The sequence below is a fragment of the Pan paniscus genome, chromosome 6 (assembly GCF_029289425.2).
Source record: "Pan paniscus chromosome 6, NHGRI_mPanPan1-v2.0_pri, whole genome shotgun sequence".
NCBI classification, from domain to species: Eukaryota; Metazoa; Chordata; class Mammalia; order Primates; family Hominidae; genus Pan; species Pan paniscus.
The window spans coordinates 187,566,377-187,589,859 of record NC_073255.2 but is presented as its reverse complement, the minus strand read 5'-3'; the positions used below and the strand labels follow the sequence as shown (position 1 = coordinate 187,589,859).

The following is a 23,483-nucleotide window of genomic DNA, read 5'->3' as shown; positions in this document are numbered from 1 at the left end:
CGGGCCGGCCGGCCGGGCCGCTGGGAACGGGCTCTGCGGAGGGAGCGGGAGCCGGGCGCGGCGGCGGCGGGCGGAGGGAGGAAGTGAAGCGTAATTTGAGGAAGATGGATGAGTCCGGAGGGCGACACCCCCAGCCCGCCCGCTCGCCCGCCCCCTCCCTCCTTATGAGAGAGAGGGAGCGCGGCGCCGGAGCCACACTGCGCCGAGCCCGCGCCCCGCCGCCACCTCGGCCCGGGAGCCAGGGAGCGAGCCCTGCGTGTCCGCGCGGGGCGCCCGAGCCGCGGGGCGCACGGAGGCGCCCAGAGAGGAGCGCCCCGGGGCGGCCGCAGCTCCGAGCAAGATGCAGCGGGCCGGAGGCGGTAGCGCCCCTGGGGGCAACGGCGGGGGCGGCGGCGGGGGCCCGGGCACTGCCTTCTCCATCGACTCCCTAATCGGGCCGCCGCCGCCGCGCTCCGGCCACTTGCTGTACACCGGCTACCCCATGTTCATGCCCTACCGGCCGCTCGTGCTGCCGCAGGCGCTGGCCCCTGCGCCGCTGCCCGCTGGCCTCCCGCCCCTCGCCCCGCTAGCCTCTTTCGCCGGCCGCCTTACCAACACCTTCTGCGCGGGGCTGGGTCAGGCTGTGCCCTCGATGGTGGCGCTGACCACCGCGCTGCCCAGCTTCGCGGAGCCGCCCGACGCTTTCTACGGGCCCCAGGAGCTCGCCGCCGCCGCTGCCGCCGCCGCCGCCACTGCCGCCCGAAACAACCCCGAGCCAGGCGACCGACGCCCAGAGGGTGGGCTGGAAGCTGATGAGCTGCTGCCGGCCCGGGAGAAAGTGGCAGAGCCCCCACCACCTCCGCCTCCGCACTTCTCAGAGACTTTTCCAAGTCTGCCCGGTAAGTGCTAGGGCCGACCAGGGCTGGCGGGAGGCCGGTTCACCTGGAAATTCCAGACAGGAACCTGCTCGGAACCTCGGCACCTGCCTGGAGCCTTGAAGTCCCAGACCTTTAGATCGCGCGCAGGTTCTGACTCCAATTCAGTTCCAAATACAGCCTCTTTAGATTCCAGAACCCCCGCCCTGCTCTGTCCCCATAGCCCTGAAGGCTAACCGAAGACTTTGCAGTGCTCCCTTCACATTAGTGCCTTTCCCTCGGCATCCTAGCCATCAAGCCTTGGCCCTGTCTCCTTTTCAGAATTCCTTCATTTTTTTCCTCCTCTGTCAGGGGTAGACAAGCTACAAGGATGAGATTTCCGGGGGCACCAAGATGGGGGTATGTTGAAGCAGCTGTCAGTTCAGCAATGGAGGGCACGTTCTGGCTTCTAAGGAGATCATACTGACCCTAAAGGCTCAAAGGATAGGAATAGGCTCTGTGGATGCAGGGGCAAAAAGAGTGTGGGGGGGGCGGGGTGCGTCTCAAAGCCGTGACTTCTGAATTGGCAGATTCAGAGCTAAGCCTTGAAGAACTGAGTAGGGGGCCAAAGAGAACATTAGCTACAGGAGGCCTAGCACACGCTGGACAAGTGCTGACTAGGAGACCAAGAGAGAGGCTAAAGGCTGGGCTGAGTTGGGTGTGGCCCAAAGATCTAGGGTGCAGAACCCAGCTAAGATTCAGCTGACAGATAATTCAAGGGCCCTGGACCCTCCATGAATGGTGCCCTCTCCATAGAGGCAGGGCGTATTAAACTGAACCTTGTTTAGAGTCCATTCAATTAGAGCCCTCCTGACCTCTCTATTGGTCCTTAACTCCTAGAAGCCAGAAAAGCTTTCTTCTGGCTAGGCAGATTCAGGTGTTCTGAGTTCCAAAGCTTATACAATTTGCTGGGCCCTATTTAAGAAAAATAGGCACCACTTGCAAGTGTGGGGACTCTGATGCTTCAACATCTTTAGTATCAGGATGGAACCGCTTCTGCTCAACCATTCATTGCATCCAGCTTAGAGGTGGAAATGACCCCAGTAGGCCTGGGAGCTGACTTGAACAGAGACAAGAAGGGAATGCAAGAGTGCTTTTGTCCTTTGCCAGCAGGGATAATTCTTGGTTATCAGTTATGGGGCCCTTTCTGACATTGTCCAAAGGGTTAATCACTCTTTCAGACCCCAAAGGCTGCCATGGGGCCTGTCTTCCTATTCTTTTCTCCTTTCGCCCTGGCATTTTGCTTTTGGGGATTCAGCTGTTGTTTTCTTTTTTGTACCTGGTTGGATCAGGAAGACCCAGTAACTGAAGTCAGAATAGCATCTTCTAAGGGGGATCATAAGGAACAGATAGAGCAGCAACTGGAAGGTGGGAGAAAATGTCCACAAGATAAAAGGGCCCAGGGCGGGAGCCTGGAAGCCAGCAGGATGATCTTAAGAAAAAAAGATTAGTATGATTGTCAGAATAGGATGGTCCTAAGGCAGAAAAAAGAGTAAGACAGGCCATCAAAGAGATGACTTTGGAGGAGGTAGGACCTGAAGGTGTAACCAGACACAGATAGAAAGAGATGAGCTGAAGAGAGAGGATGGAGGGGGGATCCCTTGGTAGCGGGGACTTAGGGGCATATGCCCAAACTGTGGGACAACAAGCAATTTGTCCCACCCTTTCAGGTCTGCTCAGTTCTTATTTTGACCTATATGTATAATGGGAGCTCTTTTCTGGATCATATAGTATATTGGCTATAAAAACAGACATTGAGAAAGAGAGGAATAAGCAGAGAAAAAACAGAAGAGAAATATTGATGAAACAAGAATAGAGGAAAGGACCAGGGGATGAGTTGTATACTGGAATATACAAAGAGAACATGAAGAAGGAGAGGGTTCTCTGCTGGAAAAGGGACTCTGGACTGGACTAAATGAAAAGTGAACTGTATTACTGGACCACAAGTGTGAGTGAGTGTGTGTGTGTGTGTGTGTTTGTGTGTGTGTGTGTAAGAGTTCTGTCATGAGAGGATTTGGGGGGAACTAAATAAAAATACTAGGGGAATAAGGAAAAGTTTCAACACTAGGAGTAATTTTCTTTAAAGAGTTTTGAATACTGAGAGTGAGGGGAAACTGGAATTTATATAAAATGACAGAGCTTCATCATCCGAGGAAAATGTTGAAAGCAAAAAAAAAAAAAAAAAGAGGGAAATTTGTGTTGTTCTTGGAGTAAAGGCAAGGAATTTTTTTTGCCAAGAATAATGGAAAGGAGAACTTACAGAGGAAGAATTTTGAAAAAGTGCTGGAATAAAGGTAATCACTCATGCTGGGAGGAGATACATGTAAAGGGTTTATAGTGGGGAGGCTGGGACACAGTAGTAAGGAGGAGAGACTTCAGAAGAAACATTCAAAGAGCATGAGGAATGAGAGCTCCTATCTGTGACGGCTGCTTCTGTCACTCTCAGTAAACACGCTTCCAACTCTTCCTGGGCAAGCCATTCATATCCACCTTCCCAATCTTGAGTTTTTCCAGAAATCATTGAGAAAAGAAAATGCAATTCCAGAAATGAGAGACATAAAATCAATTTGGGGACTGATGACACATGACCCAGGCTAAAACTGGTTGGAAAATAAATACTCTGTTTTGGGAATTGTATTAAAGTATTTGGAGTGAAATGACAGAGCTCTCTGCTGTGAATAATGGGATTGAAACCTCAATATTAGAAGAATTTGGAGAAATAATGCAATCTTTAAAATGACAGAGGAGAAATTGTTTTCCTTGTGTGAATGAGTGACATGGGTCTGAAATTATTATTAATTTACATTTGTTTAGTGTTTTACAACTGCTAACCCGTTTAAATAAAATCATAGTGTAGATAGGCCAATTTGGAGAATGATTAGTGATTTTCTTTGGGAATTACAGGGACTATTTTTTTAAATTTGTTGAGAGTTAAGACAGGTACCATTCTCTACTAGAACTGAGGAAGGATAAAAGGAACTTTGTTGTGATTTGATTGCAGGAGTAGAAGCTATATTAGCAGATGAAAAGAAATATGATATATAGAAGTAATTGGGTAGAAAGTTATTGAAAATGGTAGATTGAAAAGAATCACAAGTTTGGAATGTGGGAAGCAGTGGGAAAAATTGAGAGAATGTCTTTTAGTAAGAGTAATAAAGAGGAGAGAATTCCGAACTGTTAGGAAAGATTAAAGTGTGACTCAATAGAAGAGCCCAAAGCAGTGCTGGCTAGTAGAGATATATGCAAGCCATATATGTCATTAAAAATTTTTTATTAGCCATATTAAAAAGATAAAAATAGGTAAAATTAATTTTAATTTTATTTAACTCAAGATGTCCAAAATATTATTTCAACATTAATCAATATTAACATTTTAATGATATAATTTTATATCTTCTTTTCATATTAAGTCTTCAAACTCCAGTGTTATTTTACACTTCCAGCACATCTCCATTTGGACTAGCCATGTTTCAGTTGGTCAGTAGCCACAGGTGAACAGTGGTGACCGTATTCAACATGACGGATCTAGAGAGTTTTAAGAACAGAATTATGTGAAAGTGATGGAGGAAAAGGAGCTTTGAATTGGATAATGGGTCCTCAGTGTATTAGGAATAATGGAGAGAAGAGAGCAGGAAGCACTAAATGACAGGAGAGAACAGAATTCTGTCTTAGGTGGGATGGGCAGAGATTATCTCATGTGTCTGACGGTTTGTGTGAGCTCTGGCTGAGAGTAATCAAAGCTAACTTGCTGTGTGCAAGATGTGGTGCAGATATGCATCAGAGCAACAATGGGTGAAAAGGATGCTATGTGCTGGGCAAATGATGAAAAGAGCCGTGAATGTGGAGAAATGCAGAAAGCTGAGCGCGGTGGCTCACGCCTGTAATCCCAACACTTTGGGAGGCCGAGATGGGCAGATCACCTGAGATTGGGAGTTTCAGACTAGCCTGACCAACATGGAGAAACCCCATCTCTACTAAAAATACAAAATTAGCCGGGCTTAGTGCCGCATGCCTGTGGTCCCAGCTACTCAGGAGGCTGAGGCAGGAGAATCACTTGAACCCAGGAGGCAGATGTTGCAGTGAGCCGAGATTGCGCCATTGCACTCCAGCCTGGGGGGCAACGAGCAAAACTCCATCTCAAAAAAAAAAAAAAAAAAAAAAAGGCAGAAGAAAACTTTGAGTTGGAGGTGTCTAGAGCAATTATTCACTCAGGGGAAAAAGAAGATTGGATTGCCTGAATGCAAAAGCTTAGGAAGTGAGGAATGGTAGCTACTCCATATATATTTGTTAGATGGATGACAAAAATGTAGTGAGAGATTGACGTGAAAACTAATACCAGTATTGGGCATAGTGAAGAAAACATTTGTAGTTTAAGGTTATATAGAAGATATGGGAATATGATGGGACAAACTTGAGACATGCTGTTGTAGTAAACATTGTTTTTTTAAACTAAGCATAAAAAGATTTGCTAATTTCTGAATACAGATTGGCAATAATAATTGAAATCATGCAAGGAGACCAGGGAGACTTCCTAGGAGCCTCGTATTCAAGTGCTGATTACTGTAAGCTAAGCACCTGAATGTAGCTAGGGAACATTTGGATGACCATTAATTAATTTCTGAATAGGTATCCATTATGATTGTCAAGATATGATATTTACTTATGAGAGGAAAACAGAAAATGATAATATGACGTGGAATTAGAGAATTATGTTGTTAGAAACAAGAGGGAGATTTTTGGGGGAAGTGATGGAGATCCAGAGTATGTTTTCCTAGAACTTTTGAGCATACAGTCAGAGTGATTGCTGCTTTGACATTTATAGAAAGGCAAATACTGCATTAACTTAATGTGATTGATGGAACATTTGTTTCGGAGTTGTGACACGTGGATTCAATTCTCACCTTTGTCACTCATTAGTTGTATAATTTTGACAAGTCACTTAGTTCAATTCAGGGAACATTTATTGTCTGTCTATTACAGACTTAGTATATTTGAGACACAGTGGGAGATTCAAAGTCACATGACTTCTCTAGGCTTTGGTTTCCTCAGCTGGGCCAAAAGTTTTGGTTCAGATGATTTTTAATGTTCCTTTCAATTCTCTAGGCCTCAGTGTTTAAAGTAGAGCTCTCAACCTGGACTCCACAGACCTTTCATCAGGGGATCTGTTAGCTATGGGTGGGAGAAAATTTATACCTTTATTTTTTATCACTTCAACTATGAATATAGGCCAAAAATCATAGTTGTTTCAGCGTGCATGATGTTTTTGTCAGTGAAAGAAATCACAGATAGTTTGATATACATTTACAGTCTTTGGAGGGACCTTGTTTAATGAATAAAGAAACATGATTATATCACAAGTTCTGTTTTAAACTATATTTTAATATACTTGACTTCAAATGTAATACTATGTATTTTATGTTGTATGTCTAAAAGCATTATTCTAGAAAGTGTTCATAGGCTTTACCAGACTGACAAAGGACTTAAGGGCACAAAAGGGTGAAGAACCCCCTGGATCAGAGATAGACCTCAGGAGTGACAACAGGAAAATTTTATTAGGAGGATTAGAATCAGAGGCTAAGATGCCCTGTGCCATAGTGAAAGTAACCCTTCAGGGGTTGGCAGAGAGAAAGAGTCTCTAAGGTGGCACATGTAAATATGGAGATATAGATGATTAGGAGGAGGATTCTTATACTTGGAGTGGCAGGCATGAGTAGACTATACTGGGAATAATGCAGAGAGGTAATATTTGGAATAATGGGGGAAATATTTTAATTGGAAAGAAGGAAGAACATGCATTGTGAGCAAAGTGCTTTGCATTGAGAGAAATGTTACAATAGGAAGCAAGAATTCTGCCTGGGAAGTAATAGGAAAAGAAAAGTAATGGGAAAAGAAACTGATTTGGAATTAGGAAATAGAAAGAAGAGAAGTAATTGAGTAGATGTATAAAAGAGAGAGAGATTTAAACAGGAATGATGAGAAGGAAAGAATTTGGTGGGAAGAAGGAGGGAATGGGGAAATGCCCTGTGCTGGGGTAGGAAAGAAACTTTGTGTCTGAACCAGTGAAAAGGACAGAGCTCTCTATGCAAGGGTAGTGCTCATAGCTGACAAAAGGCCTGGATTAGGAGTGTAGTAAAAAAGAGGCGGGAAATTTTTTTTGGAAGTCTGAGCTTGTTGGGAGAAAGTTATCAGCTTAGAGTACTGTGGATGAAATGCTAATGTGCTAGGACTAATTGAGAGAAAGGGTGATAGGGAGAAGAGATGCTTGCATTTGGTGCAATAGAGGAGTGGCCTACACAAGTTGAATTCAGGTGTAGTAGAAAGAGACAGGTGCTGCAAGCAGTGTCTTCACTGGCCATTATAGAGGGGAAAGCAATGATCCTTATGTGATGAAAAGAATCTGTATTAGAAGTAGAGGGGCTATAGGAACTCAGATGAGGGTTATAAGCAAAAGGCACTGTTCAAAATATGAGGACTGGGAGGAACAGGAAAATACTTCTGACTGGGGATAATGGGAGGCAGATGTCTTGACTGAATTATGGAGAAGATGATATAATAGAAGTAATGGAGAAAACAGAACTCTGTAGTGGGAACAGTGGGAAGAGAAGTAATGCAGAGGTGTCTCCATTGAGGGAAGGAGATGTAATTACCCTGAGTGTAAAGGCAAGAAGTGCTTTGTGCTGCAATTAATAACTATTCTATGAATTATGTGTGGACACTACAAGTACATAAACTGATTAGCCTAAGCAAAGGAAGTGTCTTAGCTTCCTCATCAGTAAAATTAGGGGCTTGAATTAGGTGATCTCTAAGATTCCTTCCAGCTCTACAATTCTGTTTTTATCTATAAGGATATCTTTATTAATGAATTATTTCTTTTAAAAAAGAAAGGCATCCTGAGCAAAGGGCCTGGGGAAACTATACTTTTCAGTGGTGTTGTAGTCATGGAGGAGGAGGAGGAGGTAGCAAGGTAAGATGCATGCATCTTGAGGTGAGATCAGGGCTGGTCTTTACGGTGGAAAAGGCTTGTCTTCTGGGATTAGGGAGGGCATACCCAAGCTATGACTGTGTATAGCTGTCACATTAAATGAGAGAGAGAAACATTTGATAAAGATGGTAGATTTTGTATAGGCCAAATAGATTGGGGATCAGTTGGGACCAACTTTAACTGGTGAGGAAGGAAGCAGTGGAAAAGAAGAGAAGTTGTGTTGTAAAATTGGTTCCTGGCCTTCTATATTGTTTCTGTATCTGGAACAATATTTATGATAGGCTGACATTAGAATTCAGTCTCATCCTAGTATGGTGGCTCATACCTGTAATCTCAGCTCTTTCGGAGGCCGAGGTGGATCACTTGAGTCCATGAGTTTGAGATCAGCCTGGTATAACATAGTGAGACCTTGTCTCTACCAAAAGAAATTTGCCAGGTATGGTGGTGTGTATCTCTAGTCCCAGCTACTCAGAAGGCTGAGGTAGGAGGATTGCTGGAGCCTGAGAGGTTGAGGCTTGAGGCTGCAGTGAGATTTGATTGCACTACTGCACTCCAGCCTGCGCAACAGAGCAAGACCTTGTCTCAAAAAACAACAACAAAAATTCAGTCTCTGCCTGGGTGCAGTGGCTCATGGCTGTAATCCCAGCACTTTGGGAGGCTGAGGCTAGGAGTTCGAGACCAGCCTGGGCAACATGGCAAAATCCCGTCTCTACAAAAAATACAGAAAATTAGCTAGCAGTGGTGGTGCACACCTGTGGTCCCAGCTACACTGGAGGCTGAGGTAAGAGGATCCCTTGAGCCTGGGAGGTGGAGGCTGCACTGAGCCAAGATCATGCCACTACACTCCAGCCTGGGTAACGGAGTGAGACCCTGTCTCAAAAAAAAAAAAAAAAAATTCAGACACTTTTTTTACATTAAATGTTAACAAAGAGATGAGGTGTAGTGCAAAGGAGCAAGCATGGGCTTTGGTCAGGAAAGCTGGGTACAGATGTTGGTGGCGCACTTTCTTTGTGATCTATAGGAAGTACTCACCTGTACAGTCTGTTTCCTCACCAGCAAAATAAGGACAGTAATATTTACCTCACAGGGTTAAGGATTAAATGCACAGATATTTGTGCAGCATCCTGAAAGTAATAGGTGCTCAATAATTTATCCTTATTGTCCTTGCCTTGGAAATATGTGAGGCGCTTTCCTGGGAATTAAGGTGGGAAAGATCTTGTTACTAGGAATGGTGTAGGATAGGTGACACTCTATGTATTGAAAAGGACAAATATTTCTGGGAGTGATGATAGAGTAGTTCTGTGTTCTGAGAACTGATTATTCGGGGACTGCCAGGAAAGAACATTGTACTGAATCTAATTAGGGGTAGATTTCACATGTGTCTTTGGCTCTTTCTCCCTCTTTTCGGTTTCCCTGTCTCACATTTTGGTGTCCTCTGTAAATCCCAAGCCTGCTGAAAACCCCTTTACTGTGCCTTACTAGGGCCTGTTCTCCCTTTCTCTCCATTAAAACAAAAACAAAAACAAAAACAAACAAACAAAAACAAAAACAAAAAAACTCTTCTTGTTTCTTTATCGAAAAATTTCTATTCCCTCATATGTTTCATTTCAATTTGATGTTAAAATCAAAGCCAGTGGATTAAACTAATTCACACTCAGGTGGGTTGAGATTTTTTAAAGTCCAGATGAATTTCAAACTGGTGGAATCTTATGTGGTATTACTATGAATAATTTTATGTGGTATTACTAATTCACACTCAGGTGGGTTGAGATTTTTTAAAGTCCAGATGAATTTCAAACTGGTGGAATCTTATGTGGTATTACTATGAATAATTTTAGGTAATATGGAAACATTAGCGTGGATGGGAGAGTTGTGGGAGTGAGGTGGAGAGGTTTACTTTCCCTGGAGTCGTGTGACCATTGTCTCTTCTGGTTACAGCATTGTATTTAGTCAGAACTCTTCGGGTTGGTAGTGATAGTGGCTCAGCTCTCAGCTAAAACGGGGATTTATTGCTTCTTGTAACTGCAAAATACCTGAGTGGATTCAGAAATGTAAGTAGTGTTGTGAGGTCTTTCTTTTTTGCTCCCAACCTGGCTCCTCTCTCTGTCTTCACCTCATTCTCTCCTTAAGACAGCTTTCTTCATTTAGCTAGAGGTAAGAGAAGGCACAAGCACATGCAGTTCTAAATTTTTATAATCCCAGGTTAGGACCTGAGTGGATTCTAGTGTAAATAAAACCCTGGGATGACTGATTCACTAGCTTGAATCATGACTCCAGGGAGATAGCATATTACAATTGGTCAGAACCAAGTCACATGCCCACCTTTAATCAGGAAGGTAGAGAAATGCTGTTGACAGTCCCACCAAGTAGTGGGTAGTGTAGCGGGGAAGCAGTACCTAAAGGAAGCGGGTACTGCTACTGAGCAAAAGGGGGAAGGTATGCTGGGCAGACAAAAACAACCCAAAACGGATGTCTACCTCAACCAGAAAGAAGGAAAAGAATGGGCCTTCAGCTCCCTTTCAGTATTAGGAAGAAATACTGAAAGGAAATCCTTTGTTTCCCCACTGGCTAGCTAAATAGTGATAAAGAGATCCTGGCAGTGAAGGTCTGAAGAGAGTTCTGTAATGAGGAAGGCAGAGAGAGATGAAGATAGTACAAAAATTTCCATCCCTCAGTGAGGCTTTCTGTTTGCTCTGATACCTATACGAGAAAGAGCTCTATGAGGAATGAGGGAGAAAGTTGTAAACTAGAAGCTAGAGAACATTGAGTGTTTTTGTTTGTTTGTTTGTTTTTGAGACAGAGTCTCACTCTGTTGCCCGGGCTGGTGGAGTGCAGTGGCGCGATCTTGGCTCCCTGCAACCTCCGCCTCCCGGGTTCAAGCAATTCTCCTGCCTCAGCCTCCCGAGTAGCTGGGACTACAGGCATGTGCCACCATGCCCAGCTAATTTTTGTATTTTTAGTAGAGACAGGGTTTCACTATGTTGCAGGCTGGTCTTAAATTCCTGACCTCCTGATCTGCCCGCCTCAGCCTCCCAAAGTGCTGGGATTACAGACGTTATTATTTTCAAAGTTAGAAAATACACTTTTTTTTTTTTTTTTTTTTTTTTTTGAGACAGAGTCTCACTCTGTTGCCCGGGCTGGAGTACAGTCGTGCGATCTCTGCTCACTGCAACCTCTGACTCCTGGGTTCAAGCGATTCTCCTGCCTCAGCCTCCTGAGTAGCTGGAATTACAGGCGCGCACCGCCATGCCTGGCTAATTTTTGTAGTTTTAGTAGAAACAGGGTTTTACCATGTTGGCAAGGCTGGTCTCGAACTCCTGACCTCAAGTGATCCGCCTGCCTCAGCCTCCCAAAGTGCTAGGATTACAGGCATGAGCCACCGTGCCCAGCCAAAAATGCATTTTTAAATAAAAGAAGCACTGACTGGTAAGATTACATCATACAAACCAATAAGGACAAAAGAACAGGAGAAAGATTTGGTGGGAATTTTTTCTCAGGAATGACAGGAAAAGTAGCTTGTTAAAGGACAGGTGAAGTTTGGTGAGTGAAACCTCTCTGATGACAATTTTAAGAATCTTCTCTGAGAATGTTAAGGGAAGATATTAATGATTAGGCTAGGACTCTGTGGTAGTAAGTGAAAGGGATGAGATCTTTTTCTTTCTCTCTCTCTCTCTTTTTTTTTGTTTTTGTTTTGTTTTGTTTTGTTTTTTTGAGACAGGGTCTCACTCTGTCGCCCAGACTGGAGTGCAGTGGTGTGATCTCAGCTTACTGCAACCTCCGCTCTCAAGTTCAAGTGACTCTCCCACCTCAGCCTCCTGAGTAGTTGGGATTACAGGTGTGAGCCAATGTGCCCAGCTAATTTTTTTGTATTTTTAGTAGAGACAGGGTTTCACCATGTTGGCCAGGCTGGTCTCCAACTCCTGGCCTCAAGTGATCTGCCCGCCTTGGCTTCCCAAAGTGCTAGCATTACAGGTGTGAGCCACTGAGTCTGACTAAAAGGGGTGAGATCTAAACTTGGATTTGATAAGAAGGTTATTTATCTAATGAGACATCTGGGGAGAGAGCTTTTACACGTGGGAGAGGGGGAGAAAATAGTTTACTGGAAAGAATGAAAACAGCATTAACTGCAGCTTTAGGAGACTTGACACCCTGTCCCTCTCTGATTCTAGGCCTGACACTCTGTCCCTCTCTGCGTGACTTAGGAAATCATTTAATCTGTCTGAAACTCCATTTTTTCACCAGAAAATAAGGTTACTACCTCTCCTATTACTACTAATAATAGATCTGCTCTACGTCAGTCAACTGCTTGAAGATAAGATAGTAAATGTGGAAAATGTTTTGAAAAGTTAAAGATCATACAAGAGTGCTCTTGGAAATGGCAATGTTAGTATGCCCTGAAAGGAGGTCTGAGCTTAAAATGGTGGGAAATTGCCCTGAACTTGTCATGAAGCTGGGAGGGGTTCTGGATGACGGTGATGTAAAGAAAATTTTTTTGACTTGGAGTAAAGAATGCTAAAGAGTCATGGGAAGAGTGCAGAGAGAGAGAGAGAGAGAAAATGAAAATGAATGTTTCCAATTATACCTAAAATTATAGGCAGGAGTAGGAGCATAATGGAAGCATGAAATTCATGAGAGTGAGTGAAAAATAAACTGAGAGTGAGCTGGCTGTTTTAAACAATCGGAGAAACTACTGTTTTTGAAAAGAACAGAGAAATAATTCTGTATTGGGCATGATGAAATGAGGATTTAGAAGTGGGAGTGATGGTAAATATGTCTCTTTTTTGAGGAATGACCTGTGTTTCTTCCCACCTTTTGACCCCACCCAAACTGGAACTGGATTCAGGGAGATGAGTAGTTGGCCTGTGAAAATCAGGAAGAGATTCATTGTCCTAAGATGGGCGGACCAGGAGAGAACCTAACCTTTCCTAAGAGTGGTTGGGGCAAGTGTTAGGATAGTTGTTTTTGAAGTAGAGAGAAGATAAGTCAGAACTGAGGGGCTTCTCTTCTATGAATACTAAAGATAATTGATTTCCTACGGTGATAACAGCAGGAGCTGCAGTAATGGGGTGAATGAGGGACAGCACAGGGGCTAGATGAATTCCTGTAGTTGGGAGCATAAAGTTGTCCTCCACTCCCTCTGGCTTTTCCTCCTACTCCTCGGTGCCTCTAGCGCAGGCCTCCCTGCCTAGATGGAGTGAGTCTAGGGCATTGTGTTCTTTCTGCTGGAGAACACCTACTATGGATTCTATGGCCCTTGATTTCTTCCCTAGCCCGAACTGACCCATTACCAAGATGGCCTTCTTTCTGACTCTGGAGCTGCTCCCCTTCCTCTTGGAAGGAAGGCCCCATGCAAGCACGTCTCCTGGAGCATGAGTGCTGTTCTCTGGAATGAGATTAATGCCCTTGACATGAACTCTACAAGTAATCAAGGTTCAAACCTTGTGATTTCTAGTTTTTAGGATAATAGCATCCACCAGGAGAATTCACATGAACTCTGTTTCCTAATGACCAGTCTGTCCTACCATCACTTCCCCTGACCAGAGGCCAAACTGTTTTTCACAGATTAGACTCAACCATAGGGAACAAGCTGGAAACTCAATATAGTCTTCTTATTACCAATAATATCATCCTCATACATAAAGGACAGAACCTTTCTGTCTGTTTGGCCTACCTACCTAGCACAACAAAATAGTTTACAATTTTAAAATTTTCATTTTGCTGAAGTATTCTCATCAGAATCATTATTTCATTATTTTCCATAGGAAATTTTTTTCATGCAAACCAAAAACTTGCAATTTTCCATGTAACATTTTTAATTCTTATTTATTTATCGTTTTTTGTTCATACCAACCAATTATACTGTCTGCAATTGGAAATTTACTTTTTTTTTTCGAGACAGAGACTCTGTCGCCCAGGCTGGAGTGCAGTGGCGCGCTCTCTGCTCACTGCAATCCTGCCTCAGCCTCAAAAGTAGCTGGAATCACAGGCGCACGCCAACACCCCTGGCTAATTTTTGTATTTTTAGTAGAGACAGGGTTTCACCATGTTGGCCAGGCTGGTGGTGAACTCCTGACCTCAGGTGATCCACCCACCTCAGTCTCCCAAAGTGCTGGGATTATAGGCATGAACCACCATGCCCAGCCAGAAATTTACTTTTATGAACATTGTATCTACCAAGTCCAGTTATTCTAAATCAAATTTTGCAAATAGAAATTTTATCAACAAGATTTGCTTCTTGCCAGCCATGGTGGCTCACACTTGTAACCCCAGCACCTTGGGAAGCCGAGGTGGGAGGTTTGCTTGAGTCCAGAAGTTTGAGACCAGCCTGGGCAACATAGTAGGACCCCAACTCTGCAAAAAAGTAAAAAAAATAAAAATAAAAAAGTTAGCCAGCCATGGTGGTGTGCGCCTATGGCCCAGCTACTTGGGAGGCTGAGGCAGGAGGATCACTTGAGACCAGGAGTTCAAGGCTGTGGTGAGCTATGATTACTCTACTGCATTCCAGTCTGGGTGACAGAGCGAGCACCTGTCTCAGGAAAAAAAAAAAAAAGATTTGCTTCTTTCAATTTTTAGTCAATAGCAAATTTTTATGTGCAATTTTTATTTTTTACTATTAATATTCATTATAAATTGGATAAAAGGAAATATTTTTATTTCTTAGCTAATTCCTGAGAAAATAGCCGTTTTGAAATTTCCACATTGTAAAGGATCGCACTACTGTTTTGCTCATTCTCTTTCTCTGCCTGTGTCTTTGGCTACTGCAGTCTACAGTGCTCCTTCTCTTGGGGCAGCAGAGAGCAAATGGCAGGGCCGAAATGTTTTGCTTTGCTTCAAATGTATCAGTATTCTAGGGGGAAAGGTAGATGAGGCATTTCTTAAAAAGTACCTTTTGCTTTCTTTCCCCTGATTTTCCCCATATTTTCTCTCTCCCTTCTCTAGACTTTTCAGCCCTTTTATTTTATCTGACTCATCATTTAATTTTTCTGCTATTTCTCTACCCCACTTCTTTCCTTCCCCAGTCTTCTTTCCACCTGCCTTGGCCTTTCCTTCTCTCTCCCACTCCTTGTCGGTCTTCCTCATTGTCCCAGACTCTCCTCTGAGGCATGTGGCTGTATTTTCTCCTCTCGTTGCTTTCTTCTATTGTCCCACCCCATTTCATTTCAAGAGTTGCTTATCAGAGTCTTCAATGTCATGATTATAAAGGCTCAGAGAGAAACTCTTGCCCCTGCCGCTCAGCATCCCACTGGGATCAAGTAACCAAGAGAGGTTGTGAACCTGTGCTCCTTGTATGGCTTTAAAAGCAGCACTGAGGGTGGCCGGCTCATGTGGGCTTCATTTTATGGATCTGTCTGAAGACAGAGGGATGGATGATACGATCTCAGGAGGGCCCTGCCAGATCGGGAACCTGGGAGCCTCATCTCAATCATCATCAATTTAGATTTATTGGACACCCCCTGGGTGCTTGGAGTTGTACTAACTGATTTTATCCTTCAAGCCTCGAAGTCTAGTTTCTGCCTTTTTAGCACTGTTTAACATATTGTAATATTGGGCTGAGTTTGTACAAGCCTTTGTTATTCTTTTTGTTATTATTTACTACAAACTATGTTTTAAAAAATTAAAATAGAGGATTTACTAATGGTATTAGGATTGTCCTTAATTTCTTTAAGCATCCTATAGATTTTTAAGATCCTATAGATTCCTACTGCATATGAATTCCTCTCCAGCTAATGTGAGATCTGAGGGCATTCTGAAAAGTGGGAAGGATAACATTCATAGGGAGATGTCTTATGCGCTGGAGCTGGGCGGGGTGGGGTTGTGGGGAATATCGTCGGAGAGGCTTAGGAAAGGAAAGGACAGGGAGGGAAAGAAAGACGGGGAGCACATGCATGAGCATTTGGAAATCGTTTCTTTTATTTAGTCAACAGATGCTTATTGAGTGTCTACTCTGTATTGAGTGTCAGGTCATTTTCAAGACACTGAAGATATTGCAGTGAATGAGAAATATTCAGAATACCTACCTTCACGAAGCTATAGTCTATTAGGAAGAGACAGCCAGTAAAATAAATGAATAAAATTGGTAAAATGGACCAAAGTAACAAATAAATCGGAGAAAGGACATAGAGAGTATCAGAGGGTTTAAATTTTAAAAGGATGACCAGGGGAGGTGTCATTGATAAAGACCTGAAAGAGGTAGGGAATAAGCTAGTGCAAAGATCTAGGTGAAGAGTAGTGTATTCCAGACAGAAAGAGGAATCATGGGCCAGGTGGAGTGTGGAGGACAGAAGCTGGGAAACCAGTTAGAAGATGACAGTGAACCAGGTCAGAGATAATTGTGATGTGGACTAGTTGGAAGCAGGAGATAGGGAGAAAGGATTGGGCTCTGGGGGTATTTTAAAGGCAGCAGCACTAGCAGGGCTTGTAGATGGACTGGATGTGGGTTGTGAGAGAGAGGAGTGAAAAGATGGCATCGAGGTTAGGTTTGAACTCACAGAGGATGCAGTTGCCATTAACTGAGATGGGGATGATGTGGATAAAGATGAGAAAGAGCTGGTTTGGGGGAATGATCTGATTGGAGTTCAATTTGGGGCATGTTAAGTTTGAGTTCTGTGGAAGTGGAAAATAATGGGAGAAGAGACCTTAATGAAATGAAGGAGGAAACCAAGGATGTGAATCTTAGAGAAAACAACATAGATTTGGCTAGGGATGAGATAGAGGGGAAAGAACAGGCTGATGGGAGACATTATGAGGGGCGAATTAGCTACAGACAGGATACAGTACTTACCCAGATGGGTCTTGATGCTGGGCGCCAGTGAAGCCTGAGCAAACTAGTAAAGAAGAACAAAAGCCATTGGCTGGTGAAAAGCAATGTACAGGAGTGGCATGGGAAGACTGGGGGAGCCCAAACTGGGGCATGCCGCATGGACTTTGAGAAGGTTAGAAGAAACAGGAAGCACTCCAGAAAGAAAAGGAGAGGGATGAAAACACCTTCGAGGTATGAAGTTGATTGGGATGTAGATGGGTGATGTGGAAAAAGGTTGAGAGTTCTGGCCACTAAGGAAAATGTCAGCTGGGCGCAGTGGCTCACACCTGTAATCCTGGCACTTTGGGAGGCCAGGGCTAGAGGACTGTATGAACCCAGAAGTTCAAGACCAGCCTGGGCAACATAGTGAGATCCTGTCTCTACAAAAAAATAAACAGAATTAACCAGGCATGGTGTGTGCCTGTGGTCACAGCTACTTGGGAGGCTGAGGGTGGAGGATCCCTTGAGCCTGGAAGGTCAAGGCTGCAGTGGGCCAAGATTGTGCACTATACTCCAGCCTTGCTGACAGAGTGAGAGTCTCACTCTGTCTCAAAAGAAAGAAAGACAGGAAAGATAGGAAAAGAAAATGTCAATGTGGCTGTTGAGGAAAAAGACCAGGTGTAGACTGCACCTGCGAGGGGGAAGGGAACTTGGCATGGGGTGGGGCGGGGTGTGCTGAAGGAGAACACCAGGAAGCTCTGACTGCCAGGAGATGTTCTATCTGTGAACACACACACCCTCTTTCTCTAATAAAGCCTTTCCCCGTGCCCTGAATTTAGTTTACTTGGAGTTGTATTCTCAACCTCTGAGTCTGCTTATCTCAGGCATATCTGATATGTGGCCGATACAGGGAGATGCATTCCTACATATAGGTATGCAGGCCTCCTGCCTTTGCACAGTGGACACTTCTGGAAAGGAGCTGACTATTCGGCTTACAGATTATCCATTTTCTCTTGTTCTCCTGCCTATTGATTGTCTTTTGACTTGTTTCACTGCTTTTTGGTCCTTTGAGTAGAAAACGGAGTTTGTAAAACTCACTGAAAACATGTGTAATGCATTATTTGCAGTTCTGATATAAACATCATTGGATACAAAGATTAAAACCAATGGTTGAATTAAGTTTTAGAATTGTGTGGATTAAAATGTTTATATGCTTGTGATTACAAATAATCAGTATTCTACTGAATCAAAATTTCTTTTTTACCCTTTCCTTCTCTTCATTTATCCCTGTTGCACTTTTCCCTCTTCCTCCTCCTCCTCCCATATTCCTTCCAGTCCTCCCAGCTGACATCAAGCTTAGGGGCCTCAGGATTCTGAACTTGAGCAGAAAACAGCTGTTTGTGCTGCTCAGGCATCCTTGGCTGGGGAAAGGGGAAGGTGGGAAAGAGATGGTTTCATTTTAAGGTCAAGGGTAAGGATTGAAAGGGGATCAGGAGGCCTAAGTAACTGGGAGAAAAAATCTGGCCACACTCAAGGTGCTGCATGGCTGGGAGCCATGGAAATGAGGTTCAGGGACTGCAGATCTAGGGAAGAGGGAGAGGAGGAGACAGAACAGAGGCCATGAGACAGCTCTCGTCAGCTGGGCCAGATGAGGACTCCTAGGAGAAGAGCAAAGGCTGAGCCCTTCTCTCCCCGTCTGTCCTGCCAAGGTCAGTTCTTCTGCATTGCTTCACTCCTCCCCCCAGTGGCTCCAGAAGGATCCCAAGCCGGGTCCCATACTGCCTCATTCTGGCACCTGAGGCTGCGAGGCCTGGCTCTGGAGGGGTGGTATATCACTGCGATGCTGGGCCCTTGGTCTCTAGGTTCCGAGAAAGCTGGGGAGGTGGTGGGTGCGAATGAGATGGGGGTAGTGGGGAAGTTGAGGGGTCATTGTCCACACACTTATTGCCTCCCACACTTTTCCGTAGTGAAATCTGTGCTGGTTAATACCTTTCTTCCCATTTCTTTGTTTTCCCTAAACCTCTTCCCATTCCATATCCTGGACATACCATCCTTCTGCCTCCTGTCCCTCCCCATCTTCTCCTCTCCATGGCTCTCTTTTTTCCTGCTCTTGTCTCCCAACCCCCCATTTCTGGCCATGGTTCCATGGGCCTCCTCCAAACTCTCTTTTTCTTGCTTCTCCCTCCCCATCCATTGGCTTCTTGCTCCTCACAGCAGAGGGGAAGGTGTACAGCTCAGATGAGGAGAAGCTGGAGGCATCAGCAGGAGACCCAGCAGGCAGCGAACAGGAGGAAGAGGGCTCAGGCGGTGACAGCGAGGACGACGGTTTCCTGGACAGTTCTGCAGGGGGCCCAGGGGCTCTTCTGGGACCTAAACCGAAGCTAAAGGGAAGCCTGGGGACTGGAGCTGAGGAGGGGGCACCGGTGACAGCAGGGGTCACAGCTCCTGGGGGGAAAAGCCGACGGCGCCGCACAGCATTTACCAGCGAGCAGCTTTTGGAATTGGAGAAGGAATTTCATTGCAAGAAATACCTGAGCTTGACAGAGCGCTCTCAGATCGCCCACGCCCTCAAGCTCAGTGAGGTGCAGGTCAAGATCTGGTTTCAGAATCGACGGGCCAAGTGGAAGCGCATCAAAGCTGGCAATGTGAGCAGCCGTTCTGGGGAGCCCGTAAGAAACCCCAAGATTGTTGTCCCCATACCTGTGCATGTCAACAGGTTTGCTGTGCGGAGCCAGCACCAACAAATGGAGCAGGGGGCCCGGCCCTGAATGGGCACCCAAGAACTTAGGAAGGCGAGGGATCTGTACCTGAGCCTGCTCTGAGACTGTCAGGGTTCTGTGGACCAGAGGGGCTGCAACTGTGATTCTGCCTTGAGAGGGGCTAGTTGGCAATTAACCTAGCCCTGGGTGTGCTCTTCCCAGACTCCTCCCAGAACCCGAGATGTGAGCACTTGGCCCTGAGCCTGTTCCAGAGACCTTCAGGACTAGGGGCTTCAAGGTTAAAGGGGCTGGGGTTCTATTGCTGAGGAGCTGTTGGGACTGAGGTGGACTCCTGGGGAGGGGGTGGGTTCTAAGATGCCTAAGGCCTGAAGGTTCTGTGGCAAATGCCCCGGAACAGCTTCTGATGGGTGGAGGGAACAGGCGATACCTAGCCAAGTAGATCGCAGCTCCTTATTTATTTGTGTAAATGTGTATATATGGAGCTATCTGTCTCTGTACATCTGTCTGCACCCCTGAGAGGGATTGGGAAAGTTGTTTCCTCAACCCTCAGCCAGAGTTCGTCTGTCCTACTGCTTTGGGGTAGGCCCCATCTTGCCTCTCTTTACAAAGAAATGAAATGCAACCGTCACTGGCCTCTGTAGAAATTCTTCAGCACTCCCCCATCTCCCCCACCCCGTTAGCTACCTCTACCCCCATGCTTTTCCACTAGGGCTGCTCACCGCTCGCTCTTGTTTCTATACCTCGGGCTCCTAACATGCCATCTCTTCCTGCTTCCCATTAAACAGGCAAGCTTCTCCAGCTCTGTTTTCTCTTCCTTGGATGAGCTGGAAAACTTTGGGAGAGATTCACTTCACTTCCTGTTGCATTTAGGTGGGGTATGTCCAAGCCATCTAACTTAGGGGGAGGTCACTAATGACTGGGGCACTCATATCACCCGTGAGCTCATGAATAAATTGTTTTCTATGCAGAAGACACGGCAGCTTAGTCTGTCTCTGCCACCCTTTGATATTCCAGATGCAAGGGCCTAGAGGGAAAGACCCACTTCCAGTTTTCTGTTCTTACAGCATTAACTATCATCTCTTCTTCTCCCCTTTGCACCATTTTTGAAGCTTGGGATACCCCTACCTCTTCTGTTACAGAATAAGATTGGTTGACGGGGGCCACGGCTAAGTGGATGGGACAGGAATGAATTTGTGTGATAGACATAGCAGAGGCTTGAGGATTGGAACAGCATTAGTGGACAAAGTGAACACAGGGAGCAGGGCTCACAGATCCATCTGCAGACAGCAGGCAAAGGGCACAGAAACCAGTGGAAGTTGGTATCATGGTAACTGGGCTTCCTGGGAAGAAATATGACCTGTGTTGATTTGGGAGGGGAGATACAGTAGAGAGCAGAGCCATCGAGAAGAAAAATGGGCTGTGAATGAGGCAAAGAAATTCAGAAAATGAAGGTATTAATGTCAGGAAGGGGAGGGAAGTACAGCTCAAATACCTGGCCTCCTTACTTTCCTTAGAGGGAAAGCTTCTGGCTATTCCTGATTCCTGGAATGGAAGACTTATCAACGTCTCATCACCCTGACACGTGCTGGACACTTCTTATGGCGAGACCAAGACAGCTCTCCTTGGCAGCTCATTTCTCCCAGCTGGTTTGGGCAACCAAACAAAGCAATCTGGAGCCGTGACTGGTCATTAACAATGGTACCACAGTTCTCCAGCTAGGACACACAGAGCTAGGGCAGATCTTCTCTATTTTTTGGCTAATTTCAGCAGGGCTTGAGAATTAGGCTAAAAATATGTAGTCCAGACCAGCCCCATTCCCAGCCTGGTGTAGATCAAGGCTAAGTCTCCTTAGATTCAGCCTTCACAGGGAACCTATGGGGTTAGAACCTTTTTTTTTTTTTTTTTTTTTTGAGACGGAGTCTCGCTCTGTTGCCCAGTCTGGAGTGCAGTGGTGTGATCTCGGCTCACTGCAAGCTCCACCTCCTGGGCTCACGCCATTCTTCTGCCTCAGCCTCCCGAGTAGCTGGGACTACAGGCGCCTGCCACCACACCCGGCTAATTTTTTTTTTTTTTTTTTTTTGGTATTTTTGGTATTTTTAGTAGAGACGGAGTTTCACCGTGTTAGCCAGGATGGTCTTGATCTTCTGACTTCGTGATCCACCCGCCTCGGCCTCCCAAAGTGCTGGGATTACAGGCATGAGCCACCTCACCCAGCTGCGGTTAGATCTTTTTAGGAGATAAGCCAGGCAGAGGGTGAGGATCACAGGAGCCATTGTCATTCTGGCACGGCTGGAGCAGAGTTTCTGTGGCCATGTGTCCCCTGTGGTGGCAGGCAAGAGAACACCTGGGCAGGAAGGCCACAGATGAGAAGCAGCTCAAACCAAGGCCCCAACCTGCAGGGGTTTTTCTGGCTCTACCTATGAAGCCTCCTAACCTGTTCAAAGCAGTATTCAACCAGCCGAAGCAGCTTGTTTTCCACAGGGAATCTGGAGGTGACTATTGCTAGTATTTGGAGCCCAGGAACCTATTCCTACACATACCCATGGCCCTGTCTCTATTTTGCCCTATCTACATGTAAGGTTTGTGTCAGCCTTGCAAAAGGGGCTGTGGGCTGAGAAAATAAAGCCTGGCTTCCTCTCTGAAGAGTGTTACTTGCCTACCTGCACAACACACCAGCTCACCACACCCAACATATGCTCATGGTGCTTTAGAAAGGGCCTATGTCAGGTCTGTGGGAATTTTTCTTCCCCCCCGAGATGGAGTCTTGCTCTGTCACCCAGGCTGGAGTGCAGTGGTGCAATCTCGGCTCACTGCAACCTCCGTCTCCTGAGTTCAAGCAATTCTCCTGCCTCAGCCTCCTGAGTAGCTAGGATTACAGGCGCCCACCATTACGCCTGGCTAATTTTTGTATTTTTAGTAGAGACAGGGTTTCACCATGTTGGCCAGGCTGGTCTCAAACTCCTGACCTCGTGATCTGCCCACCTCGGTCTCCCAAAGTGCTGGGATTACAGGTGTGAGCCACCGCACCTGGCCTGTGGGAATTTTTTTTTTTTTTTTAAAAAAGAGAAGACAAGGGCTACCAGCAACGTGGGTCCAGGAATGGGACAGCAAGAGACTCCTCAGAGAGCCAGGACTCTAACTTAGCAAGTTCTCATCCTTTCAGAACCAGCAGGGAGAAGCATTTCCCCCAGGTCTTCCTTCTGGACTAAGGGATTCAGTCAGAAGGAAAAGCAGGAACTCTGGATTCTGCCCCCAGCTTGGCTTGGCAAGATGGTGGGAGTTAAGGCAGCCATTCTTGTGTCAACCACCTACCTCCTCCCCTTTCCTCACAAGCAAAGCCCAGGCACAAGTCAGTCTATGCTGTAATACAGCTATCTAGAGAGAAGTGCTGCCACTTATCTGCGGCACCCTCAGTTCTTCTCCAGGGTACTGACTCAAGTATCTCCCTGTACATCCTACTGTATGGCCATTCCCAGACTTGTAGGAAAGGGGCAATGCTTATGCCCTCTTTCTGGGTGCATTCTGGCCAGTACAGGGTGTGGCAACAAGCTTACTACATAGAATACTGATGACAAATGAAGAGAGCAGCTAGAAAGGCTACCTGACGGCTGGGCATGCTGGCTCATGCCTGTAATCCCAGCACTTTGGGAGGCCGAGGTGGGTGGATCACCCGAGGTCAGGAGTTCGAGACCAGCCTGGCTAACATGGAAAAAACCCATCTCTACTAAAAATACAAAAATAAGCTGGGCGTGGTGGTGGGCGCCTGTAATCCCAGCTACTTGGGAGGCTGAGGCAGGAGAATCGCTTGAACTCGGGAGGTGGAGGTTGCACTGAGCCGAGATCTCGCCACTGCACTCCAGCCTGGGCGACAGAGCAAGACTCTGTCTCAAAAAAAAAAAAAAAAAAAAAAGCTGCCTAAAGGTGGGGGAGGCAGCACCCAGTAGAAAGCAAAGAACTCTGTGTCCTCTCTTCAGGGGCCCTGTGCTGTGCTGCTGAAAACTCAACCACACTCTGCCAAGGGAAGGCTGAAAGAAAGCAATGCACATAGGAGGCTGAGGAATGACCACCTGGGACCCAGGCGAACAGAGGGAAGAAAATCTTAGAACATGGCAAACAATGAGAAGAAAGGGATAAGGAGAGAGCAGAGC

The 23,483-nt window shown here is 45.6% G+C and overlaps 1 protein-coding gene across 1 annotated transcript; it reads left to right on the top strand.

Annotated features, from left to right (window-relative positions):
• The first annotated feature begins 321 nt into the window (after nucleotides 1–321).
• GBX1 (gastrulation brain homeobox 1) lies at nucleotides 322–23,385 on the top strand. Its single transcript, XM_034965272.3, has 2 exons — nucleotides 322–878; nucleotides 18,830–23,385. Exons 1-2 carry the CDS (start codon nucleotides 341–343, stop codon nucleotides 19,381–19,383), a joined length of 1,092 nt encoding a protein of 363 aa, XP_034821163.1. The 5' UTR covers nucleotides 322–340; the 3' UTR covers nucleotides 19,384–23,385.
• Nucleotides 23,386–23,483: the final 98 nt, after the last annotated feature.